The 19314-nt window shown below is 37.8% G+C and overlaps 1 protein-coding gene across 2 annotated transcripts in view; it reads right to left on the minus strand.

Annotated features, from left to right (window-relative positions):
* TBC1D5 (TBC1 domain family member 5) overlaps positions 1 to 19314 on the minus strand; it is a 534765-nt gene that overhangs the window by 140533 nt on the left and 374918 nt on the right. For both annotated transcript variants that reach the window (XM_058553679.1, XM_058553690.1), the window contains exon 14: positions 10431 to 10573. In XM_058553679.1, coding sequence (XP_058409662.1) covers positions 10431 to 10573 — 143 coding nt within the window. The remainder of the gene's footprint in view (positions 1 to 10430; positions 10574 to 19314) is intronic.

The raw sequence follows: 19314 nt of genomic DNA on the forward strand, positions 1-19314 counted from the left end.
ATACTCCCTCAAAAATAAGATCACCAATTTGTGCTTTGATAAAAACTCTGTGACACATTACCATGTGATTTAAGAGAGTCTTTGTTTCTAGTCCCTGAGGTTGGGTAAAGCTTTTCCAGAAAAAAAAAACAAATGAATTCAATTTGTAGTTGAAATAAACAATTTGTAGTTGAAATAAGCATTCTGACATCAGTATAATGTTGAACATGTTCTTAATGAGAAAATAGAGAAATAGAAATTCTGGGGTAAGACAGATGGAAACACTGGCAGATAGACAGACAGTGGCTCAAGAGAAAGCAGAGATCTAAAATGAAATAAAAAGGAACGATGTTTTAAACCACAAAGAGGACACAACTGCCACAGGAGGCCAGGTCAAGAAACGGCTAAAGAGACCCCTACAGAAAACCGAGGAAAGTTAAGAGTGTTGTAACATGTTTATGCTGGCTAAAAAAACAAGGCAGGAAGTGAGCAAAAGTGCCAAGAAGGAAACTTTTCCATTTACAAAGTGTTCAGAGAGAACGTAAATTAAAAGAGACAAACATTTGAGAGATACTTTCTAGTTAGAAAAATCTACTGTTAAATGGACTTGATTATAGTATTTTAGCTATTAATACCATTCACAAGATCAATAAAAAGTATGTTGCATTGTAACTGGAGAATATGTTTTTTTTGATACTAGTCAAAAACAAAATAAAAATTTAAATCAATAAAAAAATAGATGAGAAAAATTTTAGGTACTTAATTTAAAAAGTAGAGAATGCTTTTTTTTAAAAAAGCCATGTCAAAAACTGTATTAAAAAATCGTTATTTATTTGAGTTGGTATTCTAAGAGCTTCTTGGCACCTGTCCTCTCGGCAATTACTGTACACAAATCCATGTTACCCCCCCGACCCCGGGTCTCTACAGTACCCTTCTGTCTGAGATCACCCCAAATACTAACTGAGCACATGAAGAGCTTCAGATGCTTTGAGGGATAGCAAAGAATTATAACATGTGGTTCTGGTCCTGAAGAGCTTACAACCTAGTTGAGAAGATGGGACTAACATGCACAATAAGGAACAACAGAAGATAAAGTGTAATTAAGTGCTACATTGAGTGGTATTGATTAAAATCTTAAAGGACCTCAAAAGTGAAAGTTCAATGAGGGCTAGAATAATTGGGGAAGGTTTGGGGAAAAGCCCCCCTGCCGCAGGCCTGAAAATAGGGCAAGAGCCCACAGAAGGAGGGAACCACATGAGTGACTTACAGTATGGAATAAATCAGTAAAAAAAAGCAGTGTGATGAGAGTATGACTACTAATAAACTACGACAGGAGTAATGGATCATGATTATATTTGCTTATCTCCTAACCTTTATTTTTGTATATAATCCTAGTCCATACAGTCCAGCAAAGAATCCAAAAGCACTTCGTGTAACACATAAGAAAGTAAAAATGTTTATGGTTTGATTAAAAAGTTTGGGAATAATTCTATTTAGAAATGAATACTATGTATCTTGAGTAAAGCAAAAGCTGTGTTCAAAGAATAGCCATTTGAGCATCATTTCAAAGGTTAAATTTTAAAATCTTTACAGATAACGTTCATACCATTACTTTTTCCAATGTGAAATTTTACTTTTGCAAAAAAAAATCAAGGGAGGGCTTGAGGGATAGAAAAGGCGATGTGAGAACCAGTCTGTCTGTCACTAGCCCTGTGGTCTTGAGCTGGTTTCTTAACCTCTAAAAACGGACGTTGGGCTCCATCTCTGAAGCGTCATAAAGAACTTGGTGTTTATAAGAAATCTATTAAGTGGTTGAATATTATACTAGCCTGACCAAATTACTTTCAAAGAGAATGAAAGCTTTGCTCAAGGTATGTAAAGAAAATTATATAAGAATACTTTTGTTGGGGCCGGCCTGGTGGTGTAGAGGTTAAGTTCGTGTGCTCCACTTCAGTGGCCCAGGGTTTGCAGGTTTGGATCCCAGGCGCGGACCAACACACCGCTTATCAAGCCATGTTGTGGCAGCGTCCCATGTAAAAGTAGAGGAAGACGGCGTGGATGTTAGCCCAGGGCCAATCTTCCTCAGCAAAAAGAGGAGGATTGGCAACCATGTTACCAAAAAAAAAAAAAATTTTTGTTAAAAACTAAATGTGAGATGCTGGACAGCAGTGAAAGGGGTGGAATAAGAACTAAGCAAGGACACTAGGCTCCAACCCCACAGACTGACTGTGATTGTTTTAAATTACAGGCATACCTTGTTTTATTGCACTTCACTTTACCACACTTTGCAGAAACCGTGTTTTTTACAAATTGAAAGTCTGTGGCAACCCTGCATCAAGCAAGTCTATTGGCGTCATTTTTCCAACAGCATTTGCTCACTTCACGTCTCTGTGTCACATTTTGGTAATTCTTGCAATATTTCAAACTTTTCCATTATTATTATATTTGTTATGGTGATTTGTGATCAGTGATCTCTGATGTTACTATTATACTTGTTTTGGGGCACCATGAACCACGCCTATATAAGACAGCTCATTTAACTGATAACTGTTGCATGTGTTCTGACTGCTCCACTGACCAGCCGTTCCCCCGTCTCCCTCCTTCTCTTCAGGCCTCCCTTTTCTCTGAGACACAACAGAGGAAATTAGGCAAATAATAGGCCCTTATGGCCTCTAAGTTTTCAAGTGAAAGGAAGAGTCACATCTCTCATTTTAAATCAAAAGCTAGAAATGACTAAATTTAGTGAGGAAGGCATGTCGAAGTTAAAACAGGCCAAAAACTAGGCCTCTTGTACCAAACAGTTAGCCAAGTTGTGAATGCAAAGGAAAATTTCTTGAAGGAAATTAAAAGTGCTACTCCAGTGAACACACAAATGATAAGAACATGAAACAGCCTTATTGCTGATACGGAGAAAATTTTAGCTGTCTGGATAGAAAATGAAACCAGCTATAACATTCCCTTAAGCCAAAGCCTAATACTGAGCAAGGCCCTCACTCTCTTCAATTCTGTAAAGGCTGAGAGAGGTGAGGAAGCTGCAGAAGAAAAGTTTGAAGCTAGCAGAGGTTGCTTCACGAGATTTAAGAAAAGAAGCTGTCTCCATAACATAAAAGTGCAAGATGAAGCAGCACGTACTGATATAGAAGCTGCAGCAAGTTATCCAGAAGACCTAGCTAAAATAATTAATGAAGGTGGCTACACTAAGCAACAGATTTTCAGTGTAGATGAAATAGCCTTATATTGGGAGAAGATGCCATCTAGGACTTTCATAGCTAGAGAGGAGAAATCAATGCCTGGCTTCAAAGCTTAAAAGAACAGGTTGACTTGCTTGTTAGGGGCTAATGCAGCTGTGACTTTAAGTTGAAGTTAATGCTCATTTACCATTCTGACAACCTAGCGTCCTTAAGAATCATGCTAAACCTACTCTGCCTGTGCTCTGTAAAGGGAACAACAAAGCCTGGATGACAGCATTATCTGTTTACCACATGGTTTACTGAATATTTTAAGCCCACTGTTGAGACCTACTGCTTAGAAAAAGAGATTCCTTTCAGAATATTACTGTTCATTGACAATGCACCTGGTCACCTAAGACCTCTGATGGAGATGTACAATGAGATTAATGTTTTCATGCTTGCTAACACAACATCCATTTTGCAGCCCATGCATCAAGGAGTAATTTCGACTCTCAAGTCTTATTATGTAAGAAATACATTTTGTAAGGCTATAGCTGCAATAGATAGTGATTTTCCTGATGGATCTGGGTAAAGGAAATCAAAAACCACCTGGAAAGGATTCACCGTTATAGTTGCCATTAAGAACATTTGTGATTCATGGGACGAGGTCAAAATATCAACATTAACAGGAGTTTGGAGGAAGTTGATTGCAACCTTCAAGGATGACTTTGAAGGGTTCAAGACTTGAGTGGAGGAAGTAACTGCAGATGTGGTGGAAATAGCAAGAGAGCTAGAATTAGAAGTGGAGCCTGAAGGTGTGACTGAGTCGCCACAATCTCATGATAAAACTTTAATGGATGAGGAATTCCTTCTAGGAGTGGGCAAAGAAAGTGGTTTTTTGAGATGAAATCTACTCCTGGTGAAGATACTGTGAAGACTGTTGAAATGATAACAACAGATTTAGAATATGACATAAACTTAGTTGATACAGCAGCGGCAGGGTTTGAGAGGACTGACTCCAATTCTGAAAGAAGTTCTACTGCGGGTAAAATGCCATCAAACAGCATCGCATGCTACAGAGAAACCACTCGTAAAACGAAGTCAATCGATGTGGCAAAATTCACTGTTGTCTTATATTAAGAAATTACCACAGCCACTCTAACCTTCAGCAACCACCACCCTGATCAGTCAGCAGCTATCAATGTCAAGGCAAGACCCTCCACCAGCTCAAATGATGGTTAGCATTTTTTTAGCAATAAAGTATTTTTTTAATTAAGGTATGTACATTGTGTTTTTTTAGACATAATGCTATTGCTCACTTAATAGACTACAGTATAGTGTAAACATAACTTTTATATGCACTGGGAAACCAAGAAATTTGCGTGACTTGCTTTATTGCAGTATTGGCTTTATTGCGATGGTCTGAAACCGAACCTGCAATGTCTCCAAGGTACGCCTGTACTTAACTGCCAAGGGCAATGTAATAGTTTGCTAGGGATGCTGTAACAAAGTACCAAAAACTGGGATGGTTTAAACCAACAGAAATTTATTATCTAACAGTTCTGGAGGCTAGAAGTCCGAAATCAAGGTGTTGGCAGGGTGAACTCGTTCTCAAACCTGTAGAGAAGAATCCTTCCTTGTCTCTTCTAGCTTCTAGTGTTGGCAGGGTTTGTTCCTTCTGAGGGCTCTGACGGAGAATCTGTTTTATGCCTTTCTCTTAGCTTCTGGTGACAGCTGGAAATCCTTTCGTTCCTTGGCTTGTAGATTCATTGCTGCAATCTCTGCCTCTGTCTTCATAGGGCATTATTCTCCCTGTGTGTCTTCACATCGTCTTCCCTCCGTGAAATGTCTGTGCCCAAATTTCCTTCTTCTTATAAGGACACCAGTCATATTGCCTTAGGAGCCTACCCTATTCCAGTACGACCTCATCTTAACTAATTATATCTGTACAACCTATTTCCAAATAAGGTCATATTCTGAGGTACTAGGGATTAGGACTTGAACATATCTTTTTGGGGAATACAATTCAACTTATAACAGGCCTCATTATTTGTGCCTGTAAAATCAGGATTTTGGACTAGATGCAGTGAATCTTAACCATTTTTCAGGTTACATATTCTTGTGAGAAGATGATGAAAATTATATACACTTGACCCAGGGAAATGCGCACCTACCCAATATTTTGCACAGTATCAGGATGATCACAGTCCCTTTGAAGCCTTCCATTGAACCCCTAACAGGTAGGGACCCCAAATAAGAAGTGCCATCACTGAAGGAAAGCTCTTTCAGTTTCCCCAAGTGCAATATTCTTTGAGCTACAAATATATAACCTACTGCTCCAAAAACACACATGCAATGTCGAGTCTTGTACAGCGGGGTTCAGTTAAGATTTTTTGAATGAATGAGCTTGAAACTACTGTAACTGAACATCAGCACTCTGGATGCCCCAGGCAGGGCATCATGAGTCAGAATCCACTGAGATGGAATGGACACTTGACACCAATGTTCCATTGGGAATGCTGAGGCATTGTCCACCTTCCTCTTATTCTCGACCATGGCCTAAAATCTAAGCTTATTCAATTAGTATCTCCTCCCACGCATTCTACCCAATCCTGTTCTGTGTGCTCTGCCTGCTACTCCCCTCCCTCTCAGTCCTTTTCTCTGAGGAACAATGCCTTTCCCTCTGAGCCTAGCTGTCCTGGAATCACTCCTGTCCCTGCAACCTCCAGCGGTGAGGTGGGAGGCGCCACCTCGCTCCCTGACTCTGTTTCCAAACCACTGTATCCCATCTTTCCATGAAAACCTCTCTTCCTCTGAAGTTCATGCCACGCATCTATAACTCCATCATGCCCCTTCACTACTGTCATCTATGCACCATGACGGCTGGCAAACAGTAGGCACTCAACAAATACTGGTTGAATGGTTGACTCTTTGAAAAATGACTGATTGAATAAAGCTGTTTCCTTGGTCACTCTTCTGCATTTATTTGAGGCTTTCATTGCCTGGCTCACTATGCATCTTTTCCTATCATGATTTTCAGTGAAGTGCCCATGGAGGTCCAAACAAAAATCCCAGCTCTCTCACAATCCCTTGATCTCCTCAGTGACTTACCTTCCCCTTTACTAACTTCAACCATCCTAGTCACACCCAGAACTGCTCCATGTCCTCTTGTTTGACCACAACCTCTGATGCTTTTAGCTCTCATATCCTACCTCTCATCCCTTGATACTCTGATTTCCCCATAGTCTTTTCCTGGCCGTGCTTCCCTCCCCACCCGTCCTAAACTGGTCTCTTAAAATGCAATCAACACCCTCCACCCTCCTGCTTCCCTTCAGTTCTGCCTAGTTCATTTGCATGTGGGCCTAACGTGAAGCCTGGATCATGACCTGTCTCCTTTGCATCTGGCCTGGACTTCTGAGTATGGCTAGGAAAAACATAACCTTGAGGCCTGGTGCCAATGCCCATTGCTTGTCTCTGTAGGATCTTCAACAGCTAGACCAGGCTTGTCCTAGTGCTTGGTCAGCCATCTCTCCCACACTCCCATTCACTCTTCTCCAACTCTAACCCTACCCTGCCTCATTCACAGGAGACAACCTCGCTTCTTCCTTTATCAGACATGTAATTCCTCCACTTTCTGTCTTCCTCACCCATAAACTGATCTACTTCTGAAATCTGCCTAGTATCTCCTTCCAGAATCAGCACCATTTTTTTCATTTCTATTCCACAGCCAGTCTTCCACAGGACTCTTGACCTCATTTCATTGCCTCTGAACCTCTGTTTCTTCAATTATTTCACTCAAAAAATATCTCTCAGGAAGATTACTACACACTGGGCCCTGTTCTAGATGGTGGGATACAGTAGGGAAACCAAGACAGACAAAATCCTGTCTCTCATTGGGGGGGTGGGGTAGTAGGTATGAAGAACAAACAATAAATAAGTAAAAACTTTAAATAAACAAGATAATTTATCTTTTCATAGATCTCATCCATGGAACAGCATCCACGGAATGCTGCCAGCCTCAGCATTCCCAATGGAACTAACTAGTGCTGATCTTTGAAGGAGGAACTCCTTCACTGTGAGAAGTAAACCTCTTCGTCAGTTCTCACGCCTCCGATGAGCCCTGGTCTCATTCTAAAGGCAGCCATCCAACCTTCCTTGCCCTCGCATTGACCTAGTTACATCTTTCTTTTTCCTTTCCCTGTTGGCGTTTTTTAAAGATTACTCTACACATGCTATCTCTACATTCTTTCTTTTTTATTTAGTCGACTTTTTAGTTGAAAATGTAATGCGTGCATAAAACAACAACAAAACTGTAGAAAAGGCTATGGTACTTCTTAACTGTCCAGTCACTCTTCAACCTACCATAACCCAGCTTCTGGTCTGCAACTCCACTAAATATCTTCTGGTAAAAGTATCTGATGACTGTCCTCCAGGGCCAAGTCCAAATGGACTTTTCCAGCATTACCTTATCAAACCTCAGCACTCCTGACCCCCATCACCTCCCTTGAGATCACAACACAAGCTATTCCTTGGCTCTTCCTTTTCTGGTGCCTCTTAAACACTGAAGTTAAACACAGTTCCACCTTTCCCATGTTCTCCTTATGTAAGCACCCACCTTAGGTAGGCAGACCATATAATTCTTAAGATCCTAATGGGATGCCTTTGAGAGAGAAAGAGGACAGTGCTAATAATTACTACTCTTGAATAGCAGGTATAAACTGAGACTGCCCCAAACAAACTGGGATATATGGTCACCCTATTCTTAGGAGATCACATCCACTGTTATGGTTTTAATTAACACTATCAACCATTTGCAAAATTAAACCTGTAGCCTTGATACTGACATTTAAGCTTTATTTTCCAAATCTTCAGGTTATAATTTCTTACAGATATCTCAAATTCAGTATGGCCAAAACTCAAATTAATCATTTATATTCCTAACCCTGCTAATCCTTATATTTCCTATCTAAGTTATATATATTACTCAGCCACTCAACTCTTCAAGCTGGGGATCATTTTAGACTTCCTCTTCTTCCTCATCCATCATATTTAATCACCAAGACATGCTGACTTTAGTTTTGAAGATTTTTCTAATGTACAATTTTTCCCCCGGACTACTGCCATTACCTTTTAACTGATTTCCTTGCTCTAGTCTTCTCTCCTCTGAGTCTGTTTTCCACACTGCTACCCGAGTGATCTAAAACTGACCACACTCCTGCTCTGAAGCTTTCAATAGCTTCCTATCACTTACAGGATAAAGACTTCCATCATGATCCCATTCTTGTTCACTTCTTCAGTCTCATAACCTGTTAGTCTCTCTCTCCCTTTGCACTCTAAAAATACCAAATAGCTTGTAAAAAAACACACAAACACAACCCCCCATTAAGCTGTTTCTCACTTGCAAGCCTTTGTTCATGCTGTTCCCTCTGCCTGGAATGCAGATCCCCTTATTTAGCTTGCTAATATCTATGCCATTTTCTCTAGTCACTCACAGCTGACCTGGAGGGGAGCTCAGTGCCTCTCTTTTAAACTTCCATATCACCTGTCCACACCTCAACCACAGCACCGGATATGTTAGTTTGAAATTAATTATGTCAGTCTTTCCTACCCAGTTGGTAAGCTTCTTGAGGACAGGAACAGTGCCCCTTAAATACTCAAAAAATAGTCACCCTATTTTTAGGAGGTCTCATCCACGGTTATGGATTTAACCAAGCAAATTAAAATAAGTTGGACTAAATATTGAAATGAATAAACAACTTCATTACCCCTGCATTTTTCCACATGTGCCCATATGTTTTACAATGTCATCAGTAGAGGGATTAAAAATGTGTAAGGGCTTCAGCAGACAAAAATTCACCTGTTTTATGAAATTAATTTTAAAAAGTCAATCTTAGCATAGGAAACAAGATGATTAAGTTAGAAATACAGTTGTGATGTGCCAAAGTTAAGGAAAAGCAAATACACAATTGTTTAAGATTACAAAAAATCAGAATACATTTCAGTAGTTGTTTGATTTGGAGAATTTTGTGAAAATATTATCCAAGAGCATTTTTTTTAATAAAAGAGGTTTCTCATTCCTTTTGTTTTTTATCACTTACATTTAAAAAAATCACACAACTTTAAAATAGGAGATTAGTACAGAATATCCTAAAATCTAATACCCATCAAATCTACCCAAACATCCTTCTCTACTTTCCAGATGTTTCCATGTTCTTATAAGATTAGCTCTGACTCAGAAAGAAGGAACTTTTCACTTTGTCTGTCAAAACCCAAACTATCTGACCTTCAAGGCACAGAAAAAAACCCACAGTTTTTGGATAAAATGTAGTGTTCCTGTCACTTATTCATTCAAGTAATTTGGGTGGAATTTAAAAAGTATAATCTAAAATTTTAAAGAATATTATTAGTGTTACCAGAGGCATAACAACATCTGGCACAACTGGTATTCAACGAACAAATAAAGAAAACCACATAGAAGTTAAGAGGCAAGATTATGAATGATTCAAACAGTTTATGTTCTTCTGAGAAAGTCCTACCCATGTGATTCTTTTTTTTAACTTCCTATTTAATCATCACTTTGTGCAATCTTTCCTAATCATATTTTGGCTTACAAATCTTGTTTTGTGAACCGTGATTATTTTTCTGAGAAGGAAAACAATTGGAGGTATTTTGAAATTTAAAACATGCTATTTTTTTCATGCTGAGGATTATCAGCCTATTCAGAAGGGAGAGGCACTGGCTTTCCAGCCATGGCAAGCACCCTAAGCTAGATCTGACGAGATGCGAATACGTCTACCATTTGGCACTCTAGTGAGAAATATATTTGGCCAAAATATAGCTGAGAAGAAGTTAAAATATCTTTAAATGTAATATTTATTTTTATTGGCAAGTTGTTGATACTATAAAAACAGCTCTAATCTCCTGAAAAATAACCTTGAATACTCCTTACCTGTCAGAAGGTGGAGCTCTAAACATATCTGAAATATTGGCTTTTTATATGTGAGTTTCACAAATGTGTGTAATGAGGAGATTAAAGCAGGAGTAAAGTCTTTAGAAAAATCGTTCTGAAGAATATTCCAATTCTCTCAGGATAAAATCACCCACGTCTCCCAATACACACATGGTTAACTAACAAAAAAGATATTTACTATGTTCCTTTGAAACTTCAATATATTGCCTACTCTAAAAATACAGGTATGGTAATTCAGAATAAAAGATAAAGTATATTTAAAAACACATTTTAAAAAATCAGAACCACCTACTTGAATCACTAATACTTACAAGCATCTCGGATGTAGAGTAACATGGCTATGAAGATATAATCGACTAAACTCAGGCTCAGGCCGTCTGCAAACAAGGCATCCCAGACAACCAGAAGATCCTGCAGGGGGAACTCTCGTCCAAACAGCAGCCGTACCCACCGTCTGGAGAGGAACAAAACCAAAATTCAGAAAACAAGACTTCTGAGAGTAACATAAAGAGGAATCATTTTCTCTTTTAACTGTGAAAAACATTATAATTTTTAACAGATCACACTCAGCAAATATTATACATCAAAAATATAATACAGTAAAATCCAAGTTTTAAGCTTTCAAATGAATTTTGCAATTTTATAACGAGGCCACATCATTAAACTTTATTCCTGTATGTATAAAACACAAGTACGATATTTGAAAAGGGTAGAAATCCTTCATATTTAATAGAAATCACAAATCTCAAAAAGGCAAAGAGAAAAGTGAATATATAGTGGTCTTATAGTTGCCTCATATGCAAGGTTATGAGGTAAAAAATACAATTTTCCAAAATTTTATGATCACTACTGATTTTTGTCTTTGGTTAACTGGGCTTTTGCAAATGGTTATATGACCAATTATTATAGCCAAACAGAAAACTGCATTCTTACATTTTACTCCTATTTAAAAATAGTCATTTTAAAATTATATGTGGAAAAAAAACAGTAGATATCTGTTTTTTTGTCAAGCGTAGACAGTTATTTCAAATGAACATAGAGTGATACTTAATTTTTAACTTTAGAATAGATATGACTTATCAGTGAGGTTATCTTTCTAGGGGTGTTTTCAAAACACAGTCACTTCTATGGCCAGGAAAATGGATATCTATGCTACAGAGCAGACATAAGCAGCTAATAATACTAAACGAGGTCTGTATATAATTACATATCATAAACAGGAAGACTTCAGACTTTCAATAAATGCTAAACTAAGCTATTAATATCTAATTCTTATAAGAAAATTAAAATAATTCACTTTGATATGTTTTTAACCACTTACTTCTAATTTTATATAACATGGAAACAATTTCCTCACACAAGCTTTTCTCTAAGACCTTCAGCTAGAATTCTATGTGATTCTGGCACATAGCAAAGAATCAAAAATTCCAAATTTCTAGTACCACCAAACAGTACAGAATAGAGGAAATTCTTTAAAAATTAGTTAAGAGATATTACCTCTTAGCAAAATTTGAAATCAAATATAACCATCTGTGGGGTTAAAATGAGGCCAAAAAAAAAAAAAAGAAATCAAATACTTTCTTCAGAGTGTATTACATTTAAGGGGGAATCAAAGCTGTGACAAAATAGTGCATAATCACACATGCATATCACCGTTTATTAGGAACCATATAATCAAATACTTAAATTCTTTTATTCATATTATCAAATTAATCAACAGAATAATTAAATTTTATTTTCAACTAAATCTTAAATTATGTTACTCAATTTTTCAGGAAAAAAATTTAATGTCTAAGTAACATTTATCGTTTTAAAAATGTTACAGTGTCATTTACAATTTTTATCTACCTTTCAATTCTTACTCCACAGCTAATACGAGAGGTGACTAAAACAAAATACATTCTTTTGTCTAATAGGCCTGCATTTACATGGCTTAGGAAAAAACATTATATCTCTACATATTTCTAGTTCTCTCAAATTACAAATGCTAATATTTGCTGTTTTAAGAAGTACAAAAATATTTCTAAATTAAATAGGTTGCTCTTCTTAATTACAAAGAATTAACTGGTCTCAAAAAGAGTATCAGGGGAACCAGAGAATGCGCAAAGCAAAAAGTATTGGCATTAAACCATTTTGGGCACCTGTTTAAAGGATCTTTAAACTGATAACTATAGCTGAATTATTAAATGACAAAAACATTTAGAACATGGTTATTCACAGTTATTCAACTGACAAGACTGGAAAAAAAAATTCATCAATGAAAAAAACTGATGAGGATCTAACATATAAGATGGTGACTATGGTTGATGATGCGGAATTGAATAACTGAAATTTGCTAAGATAGTATGACTTACATGTTCTCACCAAAAAAAAAAAAGATAAGCATGTGAGGTGACAGATGTGTGAATTAAATACATGGGAGGAATCCTTTCACAACATACATGTACATCTAATCAACATGATGTGCACGTTAAATATCTTACAATTTTATTTGTCAATTATACCTCAGCAAAGCTAAAAAATATAAATAAATACATAAATAAATAAATACCTTGGCTTAATGGATAGACAAATTTTGCCAGTTTCAAAACTGAACATTTAACTGATTCCTCCTGGTTCAGATCTGGATGCCAGTAGAAAATTCAAGCATCACCCCTACAAAATAGTACCGTAACTTGAACTTGCCCCTGCCATTCTAGGAAGTCGTTTTAATGCTTTCCTTATTTGAATATGCCCGTTTAGTAACTACTGCTGCTGTTTCCTGAAAAACATTGCTTTTGCTTAGCCTTCTTATGTGTAGGGGAAAAATTTTCTGTGCGTTTTCCTTGCTATCTCCTATCGAAAGTAAAATGACTTTTGAAAAGAGTTAACAAGTATCATGCTATAATAGACATCATTTAGCAAAACAAGAAAAAAACTGATCAAGGTTAATATACACCACAGATGAGAATACAATGCTATCTTTTCCCTCCTTCCTTAAAGTTCAAATTCCTCTCATATTCATGGACAATCACATCTTTGGTTTCACCACAGATAGTGCTTCAAGAGCAAAAAAAGAAACAAAAGTAGTCTATTTTTTTAGAAACAATATATATGCCTAATATTTCTATAACAAAATGCCCAGTTATTGCTCAAACTTCTTCTCTTGCAGCTTTCCTGCTGATTAGGGTTGTGTTAGCTTAGCTTCAAAAATGACCCCACAGATACACACATGCAGCAATTTCCCCCGCAGCACCGTGAGGAGGGGGAACTGCAAACATCTAGTAATCTACATTGAATAAAACATATCTTCGAAACTACACAGAATGTAAGTCTTCAGTACTTTTATATTTAATGTGTAATCTATGATGTGCTGCTTTATAAATGTTTCACATTGCTTTATTTTTGAAGTTTCACCTTGCCAAGTACACTGCTAAATAATTCCAGGGCAAGGACCAAATTTTGCGCACGACAGTGTATGTGTGTGACAGAGAGAAAGAGAGAGAAAGTTCTTTGTAAAGAGCTCTGTACACTTTGCTAAGTGCTCTATGTGTTTACTAAGGTCTTGTTAAACTCACTGTAAAGCCACCTGTCATGCTACTGAGAAGCAAAGGTGTAGCTAAATTGGAAATACAAGCATTGATCTTGTTAGCGGCAGCATAAAAATAATTCAAGAAGTGGAAAAAAACTAAACACATAAGGAAAAAAATTTATCATCAGATGGCTAGCATGTTCCTTTTATATAAGATTGTTAGTAAGTTGTACACGGAAGGATATTAAATTAAAGGAAAATATGGTTTCCTCTATTTTATATGCAATTATAGGAAAATTAAGGCCAAATTCTCAAAATATTTAAAAAGTACTGGATGACTAATAGAAAGCTTTGGGACCAACAATGACCTTATCAATAATTTAATCATTTTTATCCCAACTGGATTTAGTTCATACATATATTCACCACACACAAAAGTTCCTGTGCTATTTTGGGCATTCTTCATTGAGCTTAAAAGCCAAGGAAAAATTCAGTTCTTTATGGAATGAGTTACCAATGGAAATTATTTCAGTAGCTTTTGTATTCTTAGAAAGGAAAACTTACTCTAAGAAATGAGGTCTTACAAAGAAGTCACTCCTAAAATTAACATGCTTTTACTGCAGTTAAAAATATTTAGCGAGTTTAAGTTACACTTAAGGGTGGCATTAAACCTTCCTTTTCCCCTTACAGATAGCTTCAGTTTAATTGCTCGATACTATTAATCTTGCTTTATGTATGTTACACCTGCAGATTGCAATGCTCGGAACTGTATACATTTCATCACTTGTGATAATACAATAATTTATATTTTACCAGACCTACTTAGTAATTAAAATCTACACAAACAAAAAAGACCATCTGAGGTATTAAATTTAATAATAAACTACCCAAAGACAGGACAGTTTCTATGTTTGCACTTATAACACTATTCTCAATTTTAAATTTCTGTGTAATGAAGCTGCTATCCCCAGGGGATCAGTAACTCCTGATGGTGTTATTGCTTGGTGAATGACCCATGGAAACACCAAGAGAAATCCATTTTTTACCAATCAGTTTATGAAAATGACCAATTTGACTGAGGTTTAAATAAACATAGCCTTAATCCAACATGGCTCTAGTGGGTTATACATGCAGAAAGGAATTTTTATACCTGATCTTCATTTCCTTTTATTTTCCTTTAACGACCCTTCAGTGAGATATGGTATAGCCACCTTAGAAGAACAAGTTAAGTAGAAAAGGTATATTCAATTTAATTTAACAAATATCATAAGAGCATATTAAGTAACCTGTGATCACGAAATGATAGCATTGAGTAAGCATACTGGAACACAAAAGGGCAATGTTAAAATTTTTGCTTAATGATATTAATTTTGTCTTTTGCTTCCTGTTCATTTGCACTTTTCAAAGCTAACAATTAATTTTTAAATAATCTATGCCTGCTAGTGAATAAGCACAGAATCCAAATTCTGCATTAGTATCAGAGAAAAACAAAAGCAAACCAAAGTGTCCACGTTGGTGGGTGGCATCTCCTCGACAGAATTTAGGCTCTTCTTTTATTGGGTTCCTTTGTGCTCAGTCCTTTTTAAATTAATTTTACCCTGAGTTTTCCTTTATACCAACACTGTTAAAACGGTCTTGAAATTAGAACCAAATATTGCAGTTTTTATAATTAGGGTCACAAGCCATTCTCATCTTTAATTCTAACTTCTTTGGAGAGCAAAGCTACAAAAGACGAAAGTCAAAATAAATCATTTTTTCTAATTTCACCTTTATTATTCCTCTAACGGCTCCCCAGAATATATGATTGGAGGATGCGTAGCCTGTTTTCTAATTTTTTTTTACCTAGTCAACTATTTCAATTTGGTCCTCTTAAAAATATTTGGGATCTGCATGCATTACAGAAAGATTTGAATACTTCAAACCCATCAAACTCTGCTTCAAAAATAGAAGGAACTGAAACTTTGAATTAGTCATTATCTTTAAAGAACTCAAATTTGCTTTCTAAGTGCTCCTTGTAATCCATGGGTTGAACCTAGCTTGAATTTGGCTTTCTGGGAACATATGTTAAACCTAATTTAACCCCCACAGGACATGTACATGAACTGATAAAAGTGTATTTTTGACTTTGGGGAAAATTCTCTGTTCCTTTCAGAGGGCAGTACATAGCCCTTCACTAAGGAAGGTTTCTTATTCCAAAAATAAGTTCCTAACAATTATCACCCATTCCTACTGTAATTTATTCTCTTTGGCAAGTGTTTGAGGTTGTTTTTTCCGAACTGTAATACACCCTTTGCAAAAATAGTCTTAATGGAAAGCAGAGCGTTGTGAGTCTATGTTTTTCCAGAGGTATAAGATGCTTATGAGAACGTTGAGCACAGAAGATGACAATCACATGTTTTGAGGCTGTATAATCCTGGAACATTTTCACACACACATACACACATATACACACATTCACACACCCCTCTTTTACAGGTATACCTGCTATTTGGATTACAAGTATGGCAGTTAAGGACTGAGTAGTTTTAGGATGTGTGATTTACCAGCAAATTCAAATAAAGCCAGTGAAAGACGGTTATACTCCAATATAGATTTAGTTGTATAGGATGTGCTGAGAATCCTACTGTACGTTCCAACCAAGGTGCAGCTGGAATCTTAGCCCTGACTCGAGAGGACTGGGGGGGTAAAAGTTGCTGAGAAGTAGTCTCTCTACCCTATCACTTACTTGGGCTCCACTACAAGAGAGCTACTGGGCATCTCCTTGAAAAATTGCTTGGAAGCCACTACTGCCTATGAATAACAACATGAAGAATTAATGTACAGTTGGTGGTGATGTTGAGAAATTAATTTTAGGCTCTGTGAAAACTACTTTTTATTCATATTACAGATAATTTTTACTTCTAGAAAGTCTGTAAATAGGCTTTGTTCTGTCATTTTACCTTCAGGAAAGGGAATTAGGATGAAATCAGTTTTCTAAAAGAGCACACAGAAAATTGCTAAAAATAATTGCTCCTATCCTCCCTAATCTGAACTTCATTAAAATACAAAGCTGTGTGACCATTTTTTTGAAATTGTTGTAGACTATTTCAAATACTGATGGGATCTTAATCTCTCTGAAGAACACTTTTCACCTTTCTCTGCATTAATCTCCTAATACATCTATATACATTGTTGGAAGAAGTGACACGAGGTATAACACTAAGCTGAGAAATATGAGGATCCATGCAACTCCGGATGGAGGTAAAACCACAAATCTGCAGGCTGGTCCTACCTCATCCGAGAGTCAGACTGAACCCACTCCTAGAAGGCAGCAGTGGTGCCTGATTCCCTTTGACATATCCCTCACCCAGAGCTGTAAACGCCCTCCGGGGGTGGCTTTCAGAGGCCCTCTCTTCCTTCTCTTCTTCTCACTCCCACAAGGCGTCCTGGCCCCGCCTGGCTGCTCAGCAGCTCAGACAAGCGCTTTACTCAGGCCTGACGTCTGGGGGTGCCGTGTCTGTTAGCGTCACTGCTCCCTAATCATATTTTCCAGAGATCAAAGCACTGATACACAAATCCCAGCCAAGGGGTTAGTTACTGATAGTTCGATTTGGTTTCTCTCCCTTCTGCAGCAGATCACAAGCTCCTTGGGGTTAGCTGGCGTTGGACATAGAGCAGTGGGTTAACAAATGTTTATTAAATTAATATGAATCCTCCTCCCCAGGTCAGCTCTTAACCAGGGGTCTTCTTGATCTTGAGCCTACGCCCTTGATCTCTCACAGGTTTCAGATATTTCCCTGGGCTTCTCTCATCTCTGTAGTGATCCCTGGACACATATACTAAGTAGTAAGTGATCACACCTATGTAGGAATTGATCGAGGCCCTCCTAAGCCCTCTTGGACCTTTCTCCTTCATTGCCTAAACTCTGGCTCCCTGACTGCCCATGCCTGAGATGCTCCTCAGCTGGGGCCTGTAGTCTACTAGGACCTTGCTGCTCAAAGTATAATCCATGACCAGCACCATCACCTGGGAGCTTGTTAGAAATGCACACTTGCAGTATAGTCCTACTAGATCAGAATCTTCATTTTAACAAGACCTCCAGGTGATCTGTGTGCATATTAAAGTTTGGGAAGTACTGAACTAGGTGACAGATCCCTATTTCCTACTCATTTTGGTGCCAGCTCTCAGGACTCCTAAAACCTACCATGCATTTATGTAAAATGTTACTCAGGGGGAGAGAAAAGGCTTAAACCAATGGATGACTCTTCTAATCAGAGTAGTGGTCTCAAACTTTAGCATGCATCAGACTTGCCTGAAGGGCTTATTAAAACACAGATTGCCATGGGCCGGCCCCATGGCTTAGCGGTTGAGTGCCTGCGCTCCACTGCTGGCGGCCCAGGTTCAGATGCCGGGTGCGCACCGACGCACCGCTTCTCCAGCCATGCTGGGGCCGCGTCCCACATGCAGCAACTAGAAGGATGTGCGACTATGACATACAACTATCTACTGGGGCTTTGGAGGAAAAAATAAATAAATAAATTGTAAAACACAGATTGCTAGAACCCATCCTTGAAGTTTTCTGACTCTTATTCTGAGACTTAGGTGGGGACTGATAATTTGCATTTTGAACTAGTTCTCTGGAGTTGCTGATGCTGCTGATCTGCAGACCACAGTACTAGAGTCACTACATAGGAAGCTCTGGTTTCTCTCCACATCTCAGCTTAGTCCTGGGTGTGGGTCTTCAAATCAGTTTCCTCAACATGTCTAGTCTTTGGACCAGTGGCCACTAAATATCTAATGGCTAGGACACAAAGCACATACAACCAAACCTCTAACATTCTCTCTGCATTAACTTCTATACGTTTTATTTCCAGGAAACACTACTAGAAAAACATGATCCAATAAAAAGAAGAGACACAGACAATGGCACAGAGGGAGAAGGCCTCCTAAACACTGGGAGAAGCTGGGCCACTTTGATTTTTTTTTTAAATTCCCAGTATATTATAACATGAAGAAATGCCAAAAGAAGGCTATAAAACTTGTGACATTTTTAAATGCTAACATTTACAAGTCAATGTTTTTTAAACATACATTTACTATGATGGATACATATAACCTCATTTGAAGGTAGAGAGGCCCTTTGTGTTTAGTCCTGAGCTAACGGCTCTCCTGGGTCTCTTGTGATTGGCTCTAATGAGGTAAGAGAGTTGGGACATGGCAGGACATGGCTGATTAGCCAAGTGCAAAGAGATAGAGCCCGTGAGGGAAGTGGCAGGTGCATACAAGGGACAGAGAATCCCAAGGCCCAACGCCCAAGGGCATTCTCTTATTCCTCATGCAGAAGCCCTATGATATTGGGAGCCTGGCTGAATGATCATCTGTTCGGTGTTTATCTATTCTGTGTTACCCACGAAACTTCTCATCCTAAGGTTCTGTGCTATCAACTTGCTCAGATGGATCTGATTATCTCTAAAACCAAATGTACGTTTAAAATGTTATTCCTGGAAAAGTGAAGAGCTAAACTCTAAGAGATGTCCCCTCAATGGTATTACTTCCAGCTCCACGATGTTCTGGTGGAAAAGAGATTTTAGGATAGGGGAGTTTTCCTGGAACCTCTCAAATCTCAATGCACAGTTGAAATAAAGGAAGAAGCGGAGGCTATTTATTCAAAGCTTGCTATAACAAAGGAGTCAGTTACCATCACT

This window comes from Diceros bicornis, chromosome 2 (assembly GCF_020826845.1).
Source record: "Diceros bicornis minor isolate mBicDic1 chromosome 2, mDicBic1.mat.cur, whole genome shotgun sequence".
In the NCBI taxonomy this organism is placed as follows: domain Eukaryota; kingdom Metazoa; phylum Chordata; class Mammalia; order Perissodactyla; family Rhinocerotidae; genus Diceros; species Diceros bicornis.